A 20,917-nucleotide genomic window follows, 5' to 3' on the forward strand; every position below is an offset into this window, starting at 1 on the left:
CCAGCATCTTCTGTGATTTCAAATTTACTTTCCTTCTTGTACAACCATCTAGATGCCTCTTGAAATGAGTGGTAGTGCCTTCACTAATGACCAGTCTTGCCTTGCAATGAGTGCACTCTGCTCTCTTCACTCCATCTTTCCCCATTACATCCTTGAACACTAACCAAACTATAGATTTTTTTTTCCTTTTCTTCATCTCAAACAAGCCACCTTCTGCAATCTCTTGTTGATCATCATCAATAGCAATAGGATTACTCGGGTTGCTTTGTGTAGCACCAGATATTGAAATTGCAGTAGGCAAGCTTGAAACAGATTGTTGAAGGGAAGACCCCGATGCTGGTACTAGTGGTGTATGTGGATTTGTCATTCTCTCCTATCCTATGAAGAAGAAGAACTCACTTTAATTGCAATAGAATGAAGAAATAAAAGAATGAATGTTGAGTCGTGGTGGAGTAGTGGAGTTGTGTAGATTGCGGAGCGGTGGAGACTGGAGAGAAGAAGAGACTACAAAGTACGAAATGAACAAACCCTATATATATAATAATAATGTAAAAGCTCGAGGGCTTACAGACTGGGCTTTGCCATGCTCAAGCCCCGCCCTTTTACAGAAAGAGCCTTATAATAGGGCCCTAGCCCGGCTCTTTTATTTTGCAGCCGGGCTCGAGCAGGTTTTTATTGTGCCGCTCTCGAATAGCTCGCGAGCAGCCCGGTTCACTTACACCCCTATTTGCCAGGGATATTAAAGACAAAGTTGCAAACAGATTGGGGTCTTAAGCACAAATTAGATAGTTTAGAGGGACAATTGCAAAATTTAAAGTCAAATTTCACAAATGACAATTTGAATGAAATTTCCAGTTTTCACCTCGTTCCCTATTCCGGTCGATTGCGAGGATTGCAAGCTCATCGACCACCATTCTTAGTGGTACTTATTACGACCGAATAACAGTAATACGAAATACTAAAGCCATTTTTACAATCTCAGGTACGTTTATGTTCTCTGTATTTTTCTCTCTCTCTTACGTAGTCTTGCAGCTCCAATTTCGAGTTCAACTACGATTGTTTCGTTTGTTTTTGCATTTTCTTGGAAAATTTTCGTATTAGGGATCCGATTTTTCCGTTTGTTTCTAAGGAAACGGGTGAAAGTGGGGAAGGAAGGCAGAAATTGTTTGGTTCTGGCGAAGTGACAATTTCAACTTTCAGCCAATTATGGGCTAAATGAATTGAGGAATTTTTATTCCTGAATTTTTGTAATGGAGGATTTCGGGGCGTCCGTGTGTGTGCTTCTTCTTTAATTTCCTGCACTTTCACTGTAAATGGAGGAAGATCCACAATTTATTTGTGTTTTGAAAGAGAAGATGCAGTTCTTCATTAAAGATATTTTTTAAATTTTCTGCTCTTGTTTTTTCACTTGAGAATTTTAGAAGGTTAGATAGTTGAAATTGTGTTGTATATGGTAATATGATATGTTTATGCATGTAGAACGCCTTTTTTTTTCAGTTAAATTGTATAGATTCTTAATTCAAATATAATCTTTTATATATAGGTAAACAACCCCCGTGCACAAACATATAATCTTTTGTATATATGGTCCTTGAAATAATTTTATTTTTTCAGGGAATGTTTTTTGATTAGTTTCATATTTCATTTGAAAGTTCCATGTGGTTGTTTTGAATCATGAAAGGATCGGGTTATATGGTGTTCATTGCTGGAGGGCTAGGAAAACCAGCCGTCAGGGAAGTGAAATTCTGACCTGGACTTGCACAAATGTATCGGAGTGCAGCCACAGCCACAACCACCAGGGGTGGATTACCAACCGATAGTGGGGACTCTGTTGTTACTTTGGATCAAGTTCCACGTTGGAGTGATGTAGAGCATCGATCATCATTGGACTATGAGAATGAAGATCCGTCATTTTCAAATCCTTATTTTCCCGATCCGTTGACATCGTCTTCAGAGGCAGGAGGTAGTGGCAATTGGATGGTGTCAAGATTTCCTGTGGATCATGAAATTAACTCAAAAATTTATCTGTGGAGAGGCCACCCTTGGAATCTCGAGGTGGATGCTGTGGTGAATTCTACGAATGAGGTGAGCATTTAATTATGCCTTAAAAGTGTTAAGACTTAAAATATATGAATAATTACTAAATTGCGCTGACATTAATTGATGTATTTGTAGACGAAGACTTCATCTCGTGTTTTTCAGTTCATTTGACGTTATCTTCCATCTTCTAAATTTATGCGTGAAATTTAAATGATTAAAAAATTGGTAACCATTCTTAAACCAAAGTGCTGTATGGGGTGGAGTTTCGAGATTGCTTAACTGATGTAAAAAGGTAAACAACACCCATGTATAAGGCTCCCGCAATGGGCGGAGTTGGGTACATGCAAGATGTGCGCAGACCTTACCCCCATATAATAAATTGGGAGGTTGTTTCTAGGAATTGAACCTATGACCTCTACGGGGTGGAGTTTCAAGGTTGTTTAATTGATGTAAAATGGTAGACAACACTCGTGCACAAGGCTCCCGCAATGGGCGGGGTCAGGTACATTGACGATGTACGCAGCCTTATCCTCACATAATATGTGGAGAGGTTCTTTCTAGGGATTGAGAACACATGTAGGGCCCACTTAATGTCCAACACTTCACATTAATTGGAGATTAAATGGGGGTCACATTTTGGGTGGATAAAGCATTATTCAAAAAAAAATTGCATAATTGTCAATTCGCACTATAGTGTAAATATGTGGATGCAATGACTGCCAGTTACTAATTGAGTGTCTTCTCATATTTCGGACTACAAGATGTTTGAGCTTTATACTTAGATCACCACCCTTGTTAAGATGTGGAGAGCTATGTCCAGATGTAGTGTTGATAAGGAAAGCTGTTTGACTATCTGCTCAATATGGTATAGGAGTGCCTGATGCCACTATCCAATCCATCAACTTGTCCATTACATCCATTTGCCATTTTTTCTATACTGGCTGGTAGCTTCACCACTTCTTCAAACCTTATGGAATGGGTCATAAATGAGATGCATGAGGCAGGTGTTAAGTTTATCTTTAATACGTTTCAACATTGATGGTTTACAGAACTTGGATGAAGCACATAGCAGCCCTGGTTTGCATGCAGCAGCTGGTCCTGGACTTGCCGAAGAATGTGCTACACTGGTATGCCAACATTTAATTTAGGGTTCTGTAATCCACATATTTGGGAATAAATGATTTGTGTGATGCACTTTGTGAGAAACGAAGGTTTTGACTGACTTGTTGTGCATCCTTTTTCTCATCTAGGGGGGTTGCCGAACAGGGATGGCCAAAGTTACCAAGGCATATGAGCTTCCTGCTAGGTATGCATTCATCACCTTTTATCTATGATGAGATTGAAGCAACGACTTTCACTTGTATGGTTCTATCATAGTAGAAATTCATTTTTGTCCTCACACTTCTAATTAATGTTGCTTGGAGACCAGGAATATGATGACATCTGTTGCTTTTTATGTGAAAACGTAACGGTTAATTATAACATTTTTTTTGTTTGGAATGATTGGATACGTTAGAACATACCAGCAAGGCCCTATATCAATGTTAAAGATTGTTTAACATGTACTACAGACATTTAAAGTCAGAAATTTAGATAGGATTCTTTAACCAAACCGACGAGGACATGATCTGAGATTTCTCATGGAAGGCAATATGGAAACCTAGGGTGCCTATAAATGTAGCTTTTTTCTCCCCCTTCTGATGCATCATCGTAAAGCCCTGGGTAATTTTTTGTTCAGAGAAGCTAGTCACTCTTCAGTAGGTGCTTTTCATTGGAAGAGGAGGATCTGAGAAGATGTATTACTCTTGCTTCTAAATGAGCAGTTATACAATTAATGAGCTTGTTGAGTGGTAGCCGAAATGGTAATGCAGAGCTTAGTGCTTCCAGTTGCGATGCTGCTGGGGTGGAGTAGAAGAGTTATTTCATTTCATCCCTGTAGCAATATTTTGGATTGTTTGACAGACAGACAAAAGTGCTTTTGGGGGGAGGAAGCAAAAATGTTGTATTAATAGATGGTTATATACTTATATGTGCTATGTATTTGGTGTAGTGACTGAGGGGTGCAGATGAATGTTAGCTACTTTTCTTGAATGTGATTGATCTGGTAGCTTGTAGAAGTGTGTAATTGATTGGCAATCCCTTAGTCCCATTTTTTCATCACAACAAATAATTTGTTCTACTGTTATCCACGTTTACTCTAGTTACTTATGAGCTATATTAGGTGAAAACCGCATATTCTCCGATCATTTGGGTCAAAATTTGTTGCTTTCATAACTCAGTCATGTGTTTATGTGATATTTGCTATGTTAGGGATATAACTACTTTATAGTTGAAGATGCAATTTTTTGTATAATTCGTGAAATGTTATTGCATGTGAACATACTTTCTAGTCTTCCTTTTTCCCTTATAAGCTGCTGATTGTTTCCTTTTGATGTTACTCTAGGCGGGTTATCCATACTGTTGGTCCGAAATATGCAGTGAAATATCATACTGCTGCGGAGAATGCCTTGAGTCACTGCTACCGGTCTTGCCTTGAGCTACTCATTGAAAATGGTCTTCAAAGGTTGGCAATGGATGCTGCAACATTTTTTTTTTCCTTTTCATTTGTCTCATATAGTTCTCCATGTTCTCCATCAATTGTTTAAATCTAAGAACTCATTTTTGCTTGGCATTCCCAATGCAGCATTGCGATGGGCTGTATATATACTGAAGCTAAAAACTACCCGCGTGAACCAGCTGCACATGTGGCCATAAGTGAGATTCCTCTGTCATAAATGGTTGAAGCATTATTTTTTATTAGTACTATTGTAGCTCTTAATGAAAGGGATAGATTACTGGACTTGTTTATGCATGAATGGGAAATTGAATTAGGCCTGCTTGTCATTGTTGCGACTTGGTTCAGTTTAGAGAGACTTTTAAACTAAACTGATCAACATTGGTAGTCAAAACTGTTATCAATAATGAAACCAGATGAAAAAATAACATCCAAATATCCAATAAATCCCATGTTGACTAGGATAAAGCATTTACTCAGTTTTATAACAGGAAGAGTCATAGTTGCTCCAATTTCTTCTTTTAAATAGGTGCAGGTAACACGTGTCAGGCTGTGATTGCCATGGGTTGAGTTGAGTGAACTGACTCAAAAAACCCAGAATGAAACTTTTTTAATTTGTCAATAAAAATAATGGAACTGGATGCCCAAATACAAGTCACAAATGCCTATTGTTTGGTGTCTATCTTAGGTTGATGTGTAGGGTTGAACCCTTGGCCTAGTGGTACCTAGTGGTCTTGGGTTCAATTCCAACCTTTCTGCTATATATTGGTATGCTGTGTAATCTTCCCCTTCTCCTGCCCACTTCCCTACAGCAGCCCTATGCATGGAAGTTATTCATCTTATCTTATGTTGAACAGTGGAAGTCATACTGATGAATTATTTTTTGTGTGTGTGTGTGTGAGAGAGAGAGAGAGAGAATTAATGGGTGATTATATTTCATGAGAAAAGTAGGATTGGTTGGCTCGTGCGTTTTCTCTTGTGTTCTTGATTTAATATATTGTAGATAATGAGGCACCCCTTTTGTGCCAAAGGTTTAATTATAATTCTTTCGCTACTTGAAACACTACTTTTGCAATGCATGTTACTGTACTGTTATTTGTGTGCATAATAATAATTGGGTGTTTGAAAGATTGTTCGTTCTACTTCTTTCTGACTTTCTCATTTTAGTTCCTACGATCCAATTCAGATATATTTATTTTGCTTAGGAACTATCCGGCGTTCGCTTGAGAAGCTGAAAGATAAGATAAGTGCAGTTGTTTTTTGTACAACAACATCATCCGATACTGAAATATATAAGAGGTATTCAAATTTTGAAGTACATTTGATTTCATTGAAGTGTGAACATCTTTCCTCATTAATTGAAGTCTGTGATGCCTCACTGTGACTTGCATCAAATGTTTTCTTTTGTAGTATAAGTTTTTTAGGATCTCATAAATTTCAAACATGATCCAGTTTATCACTTTTCTTTATAGATTGCTTCCACTTTACTTCCCTCGAGATAAGCATGAAGAAGATGTTGCCATATCAAAGCTTCCTGCAGATGTTGGGGATGAGAATGGTGAAACAACAATAGATGAACGCAAAATAAGAATAAAGCAATTGCCTCAAAAATCTGTTCCAAAACCAGCTGAAGATCCAGTAGAACTTCCTGTTACCGATGTTGGCTTGGTACGAAGGTCAGTGGATTTTGTTAATGGTGCTTAATGTTGAGGATTACATCATTATGTACAGAATCAACATGATTGGTCTCGAACATCTTGATCATTTTCATAACAAGATTTGCTAAATGTTACTCATTGGTCATTCACAATTCTGAAACGTTGGGTTTATAAGACACTGAATCAGCATAAAATAGTGATTCAGATTCCTCAAGCAACAGTGATTTGCGTTTGTGCTCTTAGAGTCTTATGGGAAATATGTGTTTCATATATGTTACTCTGCATTATGGTCTACTGTCCTGATAATAATGAAAACAAGCTAAAAATCAGATGCGTAATTGGCTAATTGCACAAGGTCAGTTCAACAGCCTATTGCATCTCATATTGATATTTAACAATATTTCTATGTTTCGTCCTTTTGTACGTCGTCTACATTCCATTCAATTAGCATCTTGGAATTCTATTTGTACCTAGTAGCATAGCGATGCCCATTTTTTTTAATTTTCTATTGTTTTTGTACATAGAACTTAGAAGCATTGCAACTCTCTTTTCTTCTCTATGTCTAAATGCGGTTTGATTTTGCAATTTCAAGGAACTTCAATGTACGAACCTGATGGAATGTTTCTTTGGTAAATACTTGCTGAACAATACCTTTAAGAACGTTTAATGTTCATATATGATGTTTTACTAAGGTTTGTTTTGAATTTCCATCAATTTGTAAGTTTCCCGTGGCTGTTGGTTGACACTATCACTGTTTTCTGTTGCTTTATTCCTCTTATGCTATGATTGTATTATGAAGCTGCCACTTGCTGTTCTGTTTTTAATTTTCAAATTACCTCACTAGATTACATCCTTACAGAAACTCTCATTATCTGGATTCATATTTGGATCCTGCCTTCATGTCCTTAATCAAAGATCCAGATCAGAGACGAACAGAACAATGGGAAAAAAGTGCTCAAGCTCAAAGTAGATTTAATTGTGCCAAGTTACTTGGATTTGGTGACCTTGGTGGACCTTCTTTATCAGCTGCTGAGGAATACTCTCTCCATTCCCGATATCTATCGAAAGCAAATTCTCTAAATCTCTCAGAAATTGCAGAGATGAAAATTGTGTGAGCATTGGATAACTACTTTTGTGGTTATATGCCTCTACTGGTTTTTTACTGGATGTTTTCCTTGCCTGGTTTACATGCCTCCATTAACTTGATTCACTTCCCCTTGCTTGTGCATATAGCCTGGATTTGAAAAAATAATGATGTTGATTTTTCATTAAAATTGTTTGCCTTACGTGGCTTCATGTAATTTTTAGTTAGCTCTTTTGTTCTTTTGTTACGATATCAGTTACCGGGGTGGTGTGGACAGTGAGGGTCGTCCAGTAATGGTGGTCGTGGGAGCACATTTTTTGCTCCGATGTCTTGATTTGGAGCGATTTGTTCTTTACGTAGTCAAGGTAATCTAGTTAGATTTTACTTCCACTAATATAGTTCACATACTGCTACGAATCAACAGTTATGCAATCTGCTGTTGCTTTTATTTATTAGAGTTCTTTTATTTTGGTATTGGAAATTTTGTTGTTTTTCTTCCAATGTTCTTGTCCACATGTTGAGCAAACTTGATTTAAACAATTTGTATGAATACTAATAATTGGCCGTTGTACATTTTCTTGAATGAATTTTAGGAATTTGAACCGTTGATACAGAAGCCTTATACTATTGTTTACTTCCATTCTGCAGCATCTTTGCAAATGTAAGGTTTTTTTCCTTCCTTTTTCAGGTTTACTTGTCATAATACCATACCAACTTTGACTTATCCTGCTTTGTTTATTAATGTTTGTTTCTGTTATAAAGTCAACCAGCCATGGGATGGATGAGAAGATTGCAGCAAGTTCTTGGTCGGAAACACCAACGAAATCTTCATGTATGCAATGCTAAACTATAAGCCTTGTCAGGAAATTTATATCTGGAATCTCAGTTTTTATCTCCCTCTCTGCTCTATCTAGGCAATATACGTTCTCCACCCGACATTTCATCTGAAGGCCACAGTGTTCACTTTACAGTTACTTGTAGACAATGTGGTATGTCTAAAGGTTTTATCCATCTTACTGACTAATATTACAATTTTAGTTGACACTTTACACTGAGTTCATTGTTCTGGTTTTGGATTTTTATCGCTAGGTTTGGAAGAAAGTCGTCTACGTTGATCGTCTTCTGCAGCTGTTTAGATATGTTCCTCGCGAACAGTTGACTATCCCTGACTTTGTTTTCCAGTTGAGTTTTCTGTTTACTCATTTCATTTTGTTAACTCAACGAAAAATGAGAGCTTCGTTGCTGGAAGGTGATTATAGGTCATCAAGGTTGTCTAGTTTATGATATTTAGGGTCTTGGAAAGGCGATGTTCCTTTATATAGTAGAATTGGGTTTATATACTGAGGAGCATCAATAATTCAAGTAGTCAAGCTCCTCAGCACGTGCCCTAAGGCCAGGAGTTTGAATACCCATCCCCTGTTTTTTTTTTTTTTTTTTTTTAAAGAACAAAATAGGCTGGTGCATGTAAATTAACTTGATTTTTTATTGACATTTTCAACTGCAGGCACGATATAGAAGTGAATGGAGGAAAGGGTCTTACTGTGGATCCCAGGACAAAGTATGTATATCACCGACCGTAGCCATCACGGAACGGTTCAGTTCCTTGATGTGATAAAAGTGTCACCAGATCTTGATTTATTCATTTGATTTGTTCTATTGTCTTCATTAGCTGGGTTGGGGTTGGCCTTTTTGAATGTGTACAATAGCTTTGCATTGTACTTCATTTTTTTTTTAAATTTCTGTGTAATAATCTGTTTGTTGGAAGATGAGTTCTTGCATTGTTTCAAATGACTCGAGTAATACAATGTTATTTGAGCTTTGTAATGACTTGACAATGTTGTATCATCGGAAATCGTTTCTGTTCTACTTCCATCATTGCCTATTGCCTATTTGAGTTTTTTTTTTTTGGTTTGAAACTAACATTACAGTGAGAGGTAATGAAGATAGAATGTTGACTAACAATAACATTACATGACTGAATCCAAGGGAAACACAGGACATGTCAAATTTTCTAAAGATTAAGAAATTCCTATTTCAATAGAGAAATTATAAAGACCGATCTCAAATTGGAAGTCTCAAAAATGGTATCCTATAGTCAAAAAGGAAAGAAGGAGAGATTGATTGTGTCCCACCATACTAAAGATTTAAAACTTGCATGGATTCATATAAAATCAAAACTGGAGAAAAAGAGCTGTTAGCCTACTACTCTAAAATAATGTTGTCTGCCTGCCCATTACTAGCCCTAATGTTTACTCCTCAGCCTCGTCTCCCTCTTCTCAGCTCTCTTAGAAGCATAGGCAGACGTACGCCTAAGACACTAGGGGTCGGTATGTCAACGGGGAGGATTTAAAACGGGATCTCTTTGTTCGTCTCCGTATCAGTTATGCAAACGCTTATCCATGGATAAGAATATAAGATACCCGTTGAGTATTTGAATCTTCATCCCATCCCTGTACCCATCGGTGCGGGGAATCCACCCCTTTACCGTTCCAGCTAAAGGATCCGTTGGGTATGTGAATCTTCACCCCATCATTGTACTCATCTGTGCGGGGAATCCTCTCTCCTTTACCCGTTCTCATTAACTGTAATTTTAAGAACCAGTAATTGTAAAAACCTCAACAATTGGGAACTCTAGTAAAAATGAATAAATTAACACACATGAATACATGAGCGAAACTATCTATATAAGAAATATATTTAAGTCAAGCTAACAAGTAAATTATGAGTATTACAACATGTACTCAAGCTAACAAGTAAATTATGAGTATTACAACATGTATGAGTACAGGGGCAAGTTGGATTTCGACAAATGTGGGCGTCGATCGAACGTGGGCGTAGAGCATCGCGTTGACTGAACATGGTCATGGGGAGTGCCATGTGCACCTCCGCATAGAGCGTAGCCAGAGGATATTAGTGGATTATAGAGAAGGGGGACAAGCTTGTTCACCTCCTTCCTCAATGAAGTTTTCTCCCTCTATTTATAGCGACTTTGTGGGACTCTTTAGGTGATGTAAATGGAGCTTTGGGCTTATGAGTTGTTTGCTTGGGATGGTGGGCTTTGGCTCTGGGCCAAGCCTTTGGGCCTGTGGAGCCTTTTGAGGCCTACAAGCTTGTTCATACTTGGCCTATAGAGAGCTGTTGAGCTGGATTTGAGTCTTGTACCAAATTTAACCCCGATAACTCTCACCTCGACGCAATATTTATAATGATACGTAAAACACTTTTTGTCACCTTAACTCACTCCACTACAGTTTCGAAACTCGTTTCACCACGGGAGGCAAAACACAATACACTTCCCAACCGACCCGGGTTTGGGATGGTTGGGGCGCTTGGCCTGGTAGGTTTTTCTGGGCCTAGACTTCCAGTTAGGTTGAGCTGTGACCAGGTTGATGTGTGTTGGGCCGTGCTTATAGTTGGGTGTGGGTGGGGTTCCATCTGTGCGCTGGACGAGGGCCGTGGGTGTATGTCATTGGGTTGGTAGTACAGGTCTATACATCTGGACTTACACTTGTTGGGCTGGTGTCTCATTTTGAAGGACGTGGCTATAAGCTAAAAAGGCCGAAGACCTGGTGTCATTTGATTATGCGCCCAATCTATCTGTGAGGACGAGATTCTGCTCTTCCTGCACTGGCACCTCTCTGGTACCCCGTTAAATCGTTTGTGTAAGTACACAATCCATGGCTGTTTGCCTGTGTTGATTCATATGGTATATAGTTATTTTTTGAGGGAGTTGTTGAAATTTCCGTTTGGTCTGTGAGAAAATGTAGTAGTATCACATACGATGTTGTACGTAACTGGAAATTTTAGACTGTGTTATATTGCGTGTACAATTCCATTCACTCAAGGACGCACAATTGCTTAAGAATGAGCGCTGGAGTTGAGGTATGATTCTTTCTTAGCTCAGGTTTTGGCAAGGTAGAAAGTGCGGATTTTAGTTTTTTTCCTTTAGAAAGAAAAGAAGGGGAAAAGGGTTTTGGATCCTTGACGGTAAATTTCAGATTTTGCAAACAGGGTTTATATATTTTTTGGTTTCTTAATTAATACTTGAAATTTGAACCAAGCAGATTGGATGGAGAACATGATTGTAAATGTGTTTTTATTTTCTTTTTGTAACTTGATTTCAACCAAATTGAGAGTGAAAGATGATTTCTCAACACGTTGGCTTCTCCTGAATAGTAATGGATACGGGCATATTGTTAATTGTTAGGTAATTTGATAAGAGACGGTCTCAGCAGAATTATCATGTTATATATTATCTTTTCAGCTAGAAATTGACTGGCTTTTTATCATCTACTGATGCAGGTGTTGATATCCTGCAATCTGGAAGAGAGTTGTGTTTTGAACGGATCCATTAAAGGAAATTTCAATAACCTGTTGAAATGGTGACAAGTCTGTATTTGAGCATTCTCACAACTTCTGGAAACAGCTGTGCTTATGGGTCAACTTACTCATGGAAAAGGCATTTCAAGCTATTGGATAATCATAAATCTCATATTCCCTCTGGGATTGATAAACAATATCCTTGGAATCATTCTGTGATGGGTTTATACTTAATGGGTAATCCCAGTATATTGAGACGAAGAGATTTGAGAACACAAGCTGGATGGTTTTTTAATAAGGGGGGTGATGTGGGGTCGGATGCAAGTATTGAACGTAGTGAGAGTGCTAATGAGGATATATTGATATTTTTCTTCCAGTTAGATTTGGCAACTCGAGTACAGGTTGGAACATACTTTTATTTGTGCTATACATTGAGTTTTTAGGCATGTTAACATATGTCAGCATGCAATGTTGATGCTTTCTGCTAATGACCTTTACTCGGTTGGGTTTATGGTGTTGCAGTATGCTCTGAATATGGAGCAATATGATATTGCACAGCAACTGAGGAATAAGCTTACCGAGGTTAGATCTCACTACTTCACATATAAATTGAAGAATCATCAAGAAGGATTTTCACAAAACAGTGACTCATCAATGTGAAGAAATAAAATTTGTTAAGCAATGGTTTTTTCCAACGGTTATGATGGCTAATTCTGCTACATTTGCGTCATCAAGGGGGATTGTTGGATTTGATGCCTTGGATTTACAATGTCTGTCATCATTAATGAATGGGCTTTCCTGGCTCAAAAAATGTACATCTTTGTGTGAATGACCTAGCCAATAAAGGGAAGTTTATAAATGAAACTGCATCATGCTTAATAAGTACTCTTTTTGCAAGGTTGAAGCTGAGATCATCAGGCAGCAAGAAGCAAAGAGGGGATCATCTTCAAAGAGCGAAGCTCAAGACAAGGGTCTTAGTATCATACGTCTACGGTGAGGCAGACATCTCGTTATCCTTGTATATATGTGGCATTTAGTCCTAGAAATGATCATAAGAGACATGTTAAGTTTGTCTAATTTCCTCTGTGTCTAATTTGTCTACTAATTGTAGGTTCCTTTCTTGGCATATTGGCCCAACTTGAATATATGAGACTTCTTTCTTCCCTTTCAGTGCAGACCTGCAGACTGCAGTGGAGAGTGAGAACTATGCTTTGGCAGCTGAATTACGGGATCAGATTTCCAAAATGGAGGCAGAGGCTTTGGCTGCATCTGCAAATGCTCTAGCATATGAAAATGCACAATACTCTTTTCGTTTGGGACAAAAAGTGAACCACAAAATTTTCGGTATCTGATAATGCCTTCTTAATTGTAGTTACTAGTTATGCCATTTTGGCTGTTCTCAATTCAAAACAATTTGATTGTGGACCCTGTATAACTAATTTAATTATCTTATTTTCTAGAATCTATCTACACTGGAACCTTAAAAATATAAAATGAAGTAAACTACGGAACCTCTAATAGAATTAGACAATGCTCCTTGCTTCCGGAGGAGCTCACAATCCATGGAGCAATAGGTCCCTGTTTACTTGAATCTTTCTGTTGCATGTCATTTCCTTTCATACTATTAATGCAGATGACTACTTGGGTCTAATATCTTAAAAGAAGGCACATGGAAACTTGATTGTTTTCACTTTTTGAAATGCCATCTCTCTCTCTCTCTCTCTCTCTCTCTCTCCATTGTACACATATCATGATCCTTCAAAATTTGACTTCTGGATCTGGGCTACACTATTTTCTGTTTGGATATGTGCTGAAATAACTTTTTAGTTGATGATACAGTAATTGCATGTATTTTATGATTCTCAATACAAATGAACCTTTTCCTACGTCAAAATAAATTGCTAAATTTGCTTAATGAGCCAAAATAGTTAAATGTAATATTTACAAATTTCCTGCATTCTCACATATGTCAAGACCTGTGGATTTACTCTCCCTTCCAATCTCATCCCTTCCCCCTCCTGCTTCTATTTTCCGTATGGTACTGAGTGCCTTGTTTATTGGTCTTAGGTTATCGGGCTGTGGTTTGTGGAATGGATCCTGTTTGCTGTGAGTCACATTCATGGATGGAAGCTGCAAAGGTTGCAAAGCTGCCTCGGAGTTCTAATCAACCATTTTATCAGGTGACTCTTCTTGCCCTTCCTTTCGCTTTTAAATATGCAGGATAATTTACATCAATTTTGAGATCAACCCTTTGTATTGCTACTCCCAATGTGAAAATAAAAATGGTTAGGAATTGTTTGGGGTTCATATGTCTTTTTTACTTTCTTTTTTCCGTTTTCCTTTTGCTACCATTGTCTGCTAGATTCACTCAAAACCTTAGCGATTTGAGTACTATCATAGTTGTTAATAAAGGCGAACATGTGGACCAGTGGTGCAATCTAGAGGTAACATGTTCAATACTTGGAAACAACCTCTCTACATATTATGTGGGGGTAACATATGCGTACATCATGTATGTCCCCATCCCTGCGCATGGGAATTGTTGTTTACCATAATTGTTAATATCATAAGATACGAGATATGTATCGTAGGATACGTATCAGTTTTGAAAGATTTTGTGTGTATCGCACAAGTGTATCGGAATAAGCAGAAATATCGTAAGATTCAGTTTTGGGATTCTTCTATATTGCGCACAATTTTCTTAATCTCCTAATTGCAGAGAGAGTTAGCCAACAGAAGACTGAAAATTGAGAAGATAGGTGACACAGCTAATCTGAACTATTGAGAAATAACAAAATAATCCAAGAAGAAACTTTAATTTTGAGGAATCTTCAACTCTGAATTATGGGTTTGTTTTGGCCTTGAGGGATGATGAGAAAGAAGAGTACTTTCCATCGAAAAGGAACGCATGAAGGTATGATGTGGCAGATGATGTATGTTTGGGACCAAAATGGAGAACTCGCCTTAACTGTGACTGTGAGAGTGAGAGTATGATCTTGCAGAAGATGTATATTTGGTAGTTTGGCAGAGCCGAGTGCTTGTACCATGTGATTGTTAATGAGTGGATAGTAGAGGTCTTTTCTTTTTGCATTTTGGCACTTTTTAATTATTTTCTGGCAAATTGATGTTGTTGCCATCCAAAAAGTTTCAGTAATAGTTGATACATATATAGGAGCCTGATCCAAATTGTGGGATACATGCATATCTTGTTTCTTTTCATCTCATTACATCAATTTGATGAGTGTGCGTCCATTCTACATGCATAGGGGAACTGATAATGTTAAGTCTTTCAAATGTTTTGCAGGTTTTGGTCGATGTGCATGAAGATCCTAATCTACTGGTGGCATATGGTGAGAACTCATTTCTGTGATTTTTTTCCTGTACTAAGTTACATTACCTGTGTTGACTGCTCACACAGCTGCGTGTTTAGCATCATCTGCACCTTCTGGTTTTATATCTTTATGCATATATACAAAACTATGCGACCCAGTGGTAGAGTTACAAGGGTGCCACCTAGAGGTCATAAGTTCAATTCTTGGAAACAATCTCCGCATATTATGTGGGAGTAGGTCAGCGTACATCTTACTTATCCTTAATCGCGCCCACTGCAGGAGCCTTGTACACGGGTGTTGTTTACTGTGCATATGTATTTTTGTGAATCTCACAGTGCATGGCCCTTAATTGGGGAGCATATTCTATATGTTTATTGTTATATAACTTTTTGCTTACTTTCTTGCTAATATTCTGATGAGCTTGTGGAAATTTGTTCCTTTATTATAGTTGCCGAAGAGAATTTGGTGGCACCTGACGAACCAGCCATGGTGAGTAGATTGTTGTAATTGGAATTTGGAAAACATGAATCCGGATCAATTTGTTTTCCTCCATCATGTATCATATGTCCATTTAACCATATATGCAGGGGAGGTTTGATCATCCCTACATATCGTTTCTATTTTACGGGATGGATGCAGCTGGAGATTTTATCCCAGTCAGGCAGCTGAGGGAGAAGTATAATAGGCCACGGCATGAAGTTCCCAATGATCCCCATGATAAGGAAAGTGGAGATGATGCATGAAGAACTATTGTGATATTTAGCTACCAATGTGAAACTTCACTTTTGAGTAGTTCCCTATATTACTGATGATTTAGGATCCTGTATCATGTATGTAAATATACACTTGTCTTTCGTTTTTTTTTTTCCCTTCTTTCTAGTGCACACTAATGTAAATTGTCTTTAAATTATTGAGAGTCAACAACAGGGGATTAATAATGGCCAAGTTCATAGAAAGATGGATTGTTTATGGCATTTGCCACTATAATCGAATTTGTTTCCAACCCAACTTGTTAATGGTTGAGAGTTACTGCAGTCTTAATGGCCAACCTCATTGCAGGCAAGATTGGGTCGAAATCTGTGTGGGTAGAGTCTCGGAAGTCGGAAGTGAAACGAGCCCAAGGAACCAGGATTCCATGAGAAAATATCATAGTTGATTGGTTTGAACATCTGATCTCCGATATCGTAGATACTAAGTCCGGAGAGATAACCAACTAGACTATGACTTCCTCTATTAGATCCACGTTAACCTTAATACACTCCATGAGCCGGAGGTATTCATTGGTCCAAACTACCCTCTGATTTCTTTGTTATCCTGGCATAGGCTTCCTTATTGAAACAACTATATCCACCTTCAGTCTGTTGTGCAATCTGTTTTGAAGAAAAGCTGTAATTTTGTTCTTTGGAAGACATTTTACTTCTTCATCCTAAAAGAATTGCAAAGCTTCTTGTAGACTAACAAGCCTCCTTATTGCTGCAATACTAATTAAGATTTCATAGCCAAGGTTTACATGCCTATCTGATTAGTGATGATCAACCTGCCTCGGTTAAATGAAGAACTAAAAACACACTCCATCCCTCAAGATGGTAAGAATGGTAAAATTGTTAGAAAAGAATTTACAGCCACATCAAGAGGAAACAGAAGTTACTAAGGTGGAAAATAATTGAATTGGAGGATTCTCGTGCTTCCATTTACTAAATTTTCTTTTTTAACAAGGGAATACTACTACATATGTGAAGACCAAAGCTTAATATTAATGGAGTCAATGACTAATCTCAACATGAGAGCTCAAGAGTCGTATCCCTTAACATTCTAAGATTACAAAAAACAGAGAACTTGCCTTGAACCAATGAAAAATATCCATCAAGTTTTGACTCCATCTGTAGTTAACTGAGAGTCCTCTATGGTTAAATTAACCTTTCCCATCCGCTGGCGATCCAAACCTCTGGCATGGTAGGCGACATCAAATTCTTGAGCTCATGCAGGACCATACATATCACACTTCCCTCTTTAACACAAGAAGAGATGTTTCTGCAATTTGTTCGCCTGTGTACATGAACTTTAAAAGTGATGTCAATGATACGTCCTAACTTCAGAAACTTTTTCCCAGGATGCATCTCTAAAAGCATTTGGCCAGTAACAATATCTCAATCCTTTGATAACATGTTTGTGAACATACTTATGTGTGCCGAAGGATACCTAACAAGGACCATGGAACCAGCGATAGAAAATCCACAGCAGACTTGCCTTGCTCTGATAAATATTGTTGCTAAATTCCTTGAATCATCTTTTGTGGTGACAACATGCTGTATACGACCTAGGCAAGAAAGATCCTCCTGACCAAAGAATATTGGGCTAGCCAAGATCTACGCAAGTGATGCAACTCTGGAGAAAGTGAGGCCATTATCAATATCCATGCCCACCTGGCTGTAGCCGGGGGACTTGCTCAGCCCTCTCTGCTTCATTAGCTCTCTCATCTCGTTAACCTGACTCCATCTACCATCTGAAGCATACAGATTAGACATGAGTACATAGTAGCAAGCTTCGTCAGGATGTAACTCTAGCATTCTCCTGATTGCCATCGCTCCAAGATCAAATCTAGAATACAATGTGCATCCATGTAGAAAAGCTCCAAAAAAAGAAACGTCAGGTCGAACTGGCATTTTCTCCATGAAATCCCAGGCTTCTTCCAGTCTGCCTGCACGAGCCAAAAGATCAACCATACACGCATAATGCTTCTTGGTCGGAACAAAATTATAGTCCTGGCACATAGAATTAAAATACTTCCATCCCTCCCCAACCATCCCTGTATGCCTACAGGCAGATAGAATGTTTGTAAACATTACTTCACTAGGTTTCAATTCTTCCCTCAACAAATCACTAAAAAGTGCAAGGGACCCACTACTATCCCCCTGCACCCCATATCCACCGATCATAGCACTCCAGGTTATATGAGTTTTCTCGTTCATGCCATCAAAAACCATACGAGCAGACTTTGCATCTCCACATTTGGCATAAAAGTTCAGAAGGGCAGTACCAACATACACATTAGAAGATAGTAAACCGACTTTAATAGAGTAAGCATGAAGAGAACCACCAATATGAAAAGAACCAAGGGCAGCGCAAGCAGAGAAGACACCGACCATTGTGACTGCATCAGGTGAGAAAGCTTCTGACCTCATTTGATGAAATAGTTGAAGAGCCTCATATACAGACCCGTTCAGAGAATACCCATATATCATTGAGTTCCACGTAACAATATCTTTGTCTGAAAGCGCAGCAAACATAAAACGAGCATCATCAATCCGATGGCACCTTGCATACATGTCCACCAGAGCATTTGTTACAGCAGGGTCATCAAGCCCAAGCTTAATCAATAGACTATGAACTGACCTTCCCAAATATAAATTGCCCAACTGTCCACAAGCCGAGAGCACACCCGTGGTGGTAAAATTATTGGGCAAGATACCAATCCATTTCTTATCTATGAACAGCTTCAAAGCCTTCTCAGGATAGCCATTCTGAGTATACCCTACAATCATTGCCGTCCATGAGACAAGATCAGCAGTAGGAAGCTCATCAAATACAGATACAGCATCTCTAGTCTCCTTAGACTTAATATACATGTCTAGAAGAGCAGTCACTAAGTGTGAATTAAGATCGAAACCGCTCTTGATTACATAACCATGAACCCACTTCCCTTGATGCAAGGCACCTAACTTTGAACAAGCAGTGACTAAGCTCACCAATGTAAATTGGTTAACCTCAACCAACCTTTCTCTCATCAAATTAAACAAAACCAATCCTTCTTCAGCACAATTATTCTGTACGTACCCAACAATCATTGAAGTCCATGAAACAACATTTCCATCCACAATTTCATCAAACACTTGACGAGAAAAATCAATTTGTCCGCACTTTGCGTACATATCCACAAGACCCGTCAACACGAAACTATCAGGATTTCCTGCCTTGACTATTTCACAATGTAACTTCCTTCCCTCAACAAAATCCCGCAATTCACAGCAAGCCTTTAATACGACGGAGAAAACAACATTATCATGCTCTTTGATGCATTTCCTCATGTGGGTATAAAACCGAATAATCTGCCAATACAAATCATGCAAAAAATACCATCTAATCATCACTTTCCAAGAATAAAAATCCGGGCTTGGTATTCTGTCGAACACCTGCCGAGCATAATCAAGTTTCCCAAACGAACCATACGAACTGACCAATTTCGTATCACATAAAAGATTACCGGTAAGGCCATGGACAACGAATAAAGCATGGGTTTTTCTTACAGAATGGATGTTTTTGCAAAGACTAAGAATGGCGGAATAGGGGTTTGAAGCGATGGAGTGGACGGAAGAAGCAGTTCCTTGAGTCACTTCATGTGGGTGGTTTAAAGTGAATTGATGATGGGTTGCATAGGATAGAGTCCTCGATGTAACGTAAGCCTGCCGCTTCTTAGTTACGTGGATTAGCAAGACGTGAAGAAGTCTCGCCATCTTCCATTGTCTGCCACAACTAGGTCAGTCAGTTTGGTTGATAGGAAATATGTTGGGAATCCGCGGTGGCTCAAAAGTTAAAAAGTTTTTCCACGGAAGAAAGTAAGAAACCTCAATAGGAGAGCACTTAATAAAGGAAAATTGTTGGGTGATTAGATTGAATGTGGATACTTTTTTTTTAGCTATGCTTTGCCATGAAAGGACTGTCTCATACTCTCCTAGTATTGCAACTTTCTAACCGACGATAGTTGGTTTGGTTGGTAATTTTCTAACCAACGAGAATTGATTTGATTTATAATCGATTGAATTAGACATATGTGTATTCAAAATTCGATTCCAATCGCAAATGTAATTCTGCTTCATGATGTTTAAAAAAAAAGTATCACAATTTTCTTCCAAATCCACAGTCACGTGAACTGCCCGCTCACACTACCCATCGGATTTAAACTCAGGACACATATAGTTCTAGTCTTCTAGAATTTGGACGTGGTGCTAACCTTCAGAATTTAGACGGGTTGGACCAGCCACATGATTCACATGACCTTGATATAATAATTTTTTGTTGAACAAAATCAATTATTCAACCGTCTTACTTTAAAGGATAAGTCCCAAAATAGTCCATTTATTTTCTAAAACTAGTCGATTGAGCCATTTTACTTTTTCAAGTCATTCAAGCTCTCGTACCTTGAAGAATGAGATCCATTAACCCTTCAATAGGTGTCGGCATCGGGCCGAGCCAACTTTTTAGGGCCAGTGCCTGGCTTAGCCTTCAAAATGAGACCCAAGCCTCTAAGGCTCGGACCTTTGAGTCGGGCCTCAGGCTTTGGGCCTTTGGACTGGGCATGGTCCTACTTTTACTATTTAATATTTTTTTGACTTTTTGACTTTTTTTTTCCTATTTTTTGATACATATATATATTTATTTATTTATTTATATACACGTGCAGTAGACACACCACATATATATATATATACACACACATATATACACAGATATATATATATATATATATATATATATATATAGACACATAAATCGACATGCATGCATTGTTTATACATATATAGACACACATGGGTCCAGCCTCGGGCCGGGCTTTGAGCTTGGGCTCAGGCCAACCCAAAGTTGACTCGAGGTGTCGGGTCAGACACGGCCCAAAAATGAAATCCAAGCCCACCAGAGGTAATTTCGAGGCCGGGCTCTGGCCAGGCCTAGGTCCACGAGTCAAATGGTGACCTCTACCCTCCAAGCCTTCACACTTTAAAGTAAGTGATAAATTTTTTCTTATGTGACCTTTTTTTTTGAAGAAATTAAATAATGAGGTGTTAAATGTGACATGACATTAAAAAAACCCTAAATTAAAAGTTAAAAGGGTGAAACCGAAGGTTAATTGATTGATTGAGATTAGAGGAAAAAT

General features: G+C 38.3%; 3 protein-coding genes across 6 annotated transcripts; 2 read left to right on the plus strand and 1 right to left on the minus strand.

The window, feature by feature from the left end:
* The first annotated feature begins 825 nt into the window (after positions 1 to 825).
* Positions 826 to 9,208, plus strand: LOC119992118 (protein GDAP2 homolog). 3 transcript variants are annotated; one of them, XM_038838751.1, is made up of 15 exons: positions 826 to 982; positions 1,682 to 2,085; positions 3,090 to 3,167; positions 3,291 to 3,346; positions 4,484 to 4,603; positions 4,724 to 4,794; positions 5,800 to 5,893; positions 6,067 to 6,270; positions 7,112 to 7,363; positions 7,593 to 7,701; positions 7,930 to 7,997; positions 8,099 to 8,168; positions 8,251 to 8,325; positions 8,426 to 8,517; positions 8,841 to 9,208. In XM_038838751.1, exons 2-15 carry the CDS (start codon positions 1,765 to 1,767, stop codon positions 8,914 to 8,916), a joined length of 1,686 nt encoding a protein of 561 aa, XP_038694679.1. In that variant the 5' UTR covers positions 826 to 982; positions 1,682 to 1,764; the 3' UTR covers positions 8,917 to 9,208. The 3 variants fall into 3 exon arrangements, with proteins under 3 accessions (XP_038694679.1, XP_038694681.1, XP_038694680.1); XM_038838752.1 differs by having other exon boundaries at positions 831 to 982; positions 1,615 to 2,085; XM_038838753.1 differs by lacking the exon at positions 7,112 to 7,363.
* A 1,636-nt stretch (positions 9,209 to 10,844) lies between these two features.
* Positions 10,845 to 15,926, plus strand: LOC119990532 (clp protease adapter protein ClpF, chloroplastic). 2 transcript variants are annotated; one of them, XM_038836499.1, is made up of 9 exons: positions 10,845 to 10,998; positions 11,639 to 12,057; positions 12,179 to 12,238; positions 12,555 to 12,649; positions 12,828 to 13,000; positions 13,724 to 13,836; positions 14,961 to 15,006; positions 15,437 to 15,477; positions 15,576 to 15,926. In XM_038836499.1, exons 2-9 carry the CDS (start codon positions 11,716 to 11,718, stop codon positions 15,729 to 15,731), a joined length of 1,026 nt encoding a protein of 341 aa, XP_038692427.1. In that variant the 5' UTR covers positions 10,845 to 10,998; positions 11,639 to 11,715; the 3' UTR covers positions 15,732 to 15,926. The 2 variants fall into 2 exon arrangements, with proteins under 2 accessions (XP_038692427.1, XP_038692428.1); XM_038836500.1 differs by lacking the exon at positions 10,845 to 10,998 and adding an exon at positions 11,010 to 11,218.
* A 725-nt stretch (positions 15,927 to 16,651) lies between these two features.
* Positions 16,652 to 19,589, minus strand: LOC119990495 (pentatricopeptide repeat-containing protein At2g03380, mitochondrial). Its single transcript, XM_038836437.1, has one exon. It carries the CDS (start codon positions 19,497 to 19,499, stop codon positions 17,355 to 17,357), a length of 2,145 nt encoding a protein of 714 aa, XP_038692365.1. The 5' UTR covers positions 19,500 to 19,589; the 3' UTR covers positions 16,652 to 17,354.
* Positions 19,590 to 20,917: the final 1,328 nt, after the last annotated feature.

This window comes from Tripterygium wilfordii, chromosome 22 (genome assembly GCF_013401445.1).
Source record: "Tripterygium wilfordii isolate XIE 37 chromosome 22, ASM1340144v1, whole genome shotgun sequence".
NCBI lineage: Eukaryota > Viridiplantae > Streptophyta > Magnoliopsida > Celastrales > Celastraceae > Tripterygium > Tripterygium wilfordii.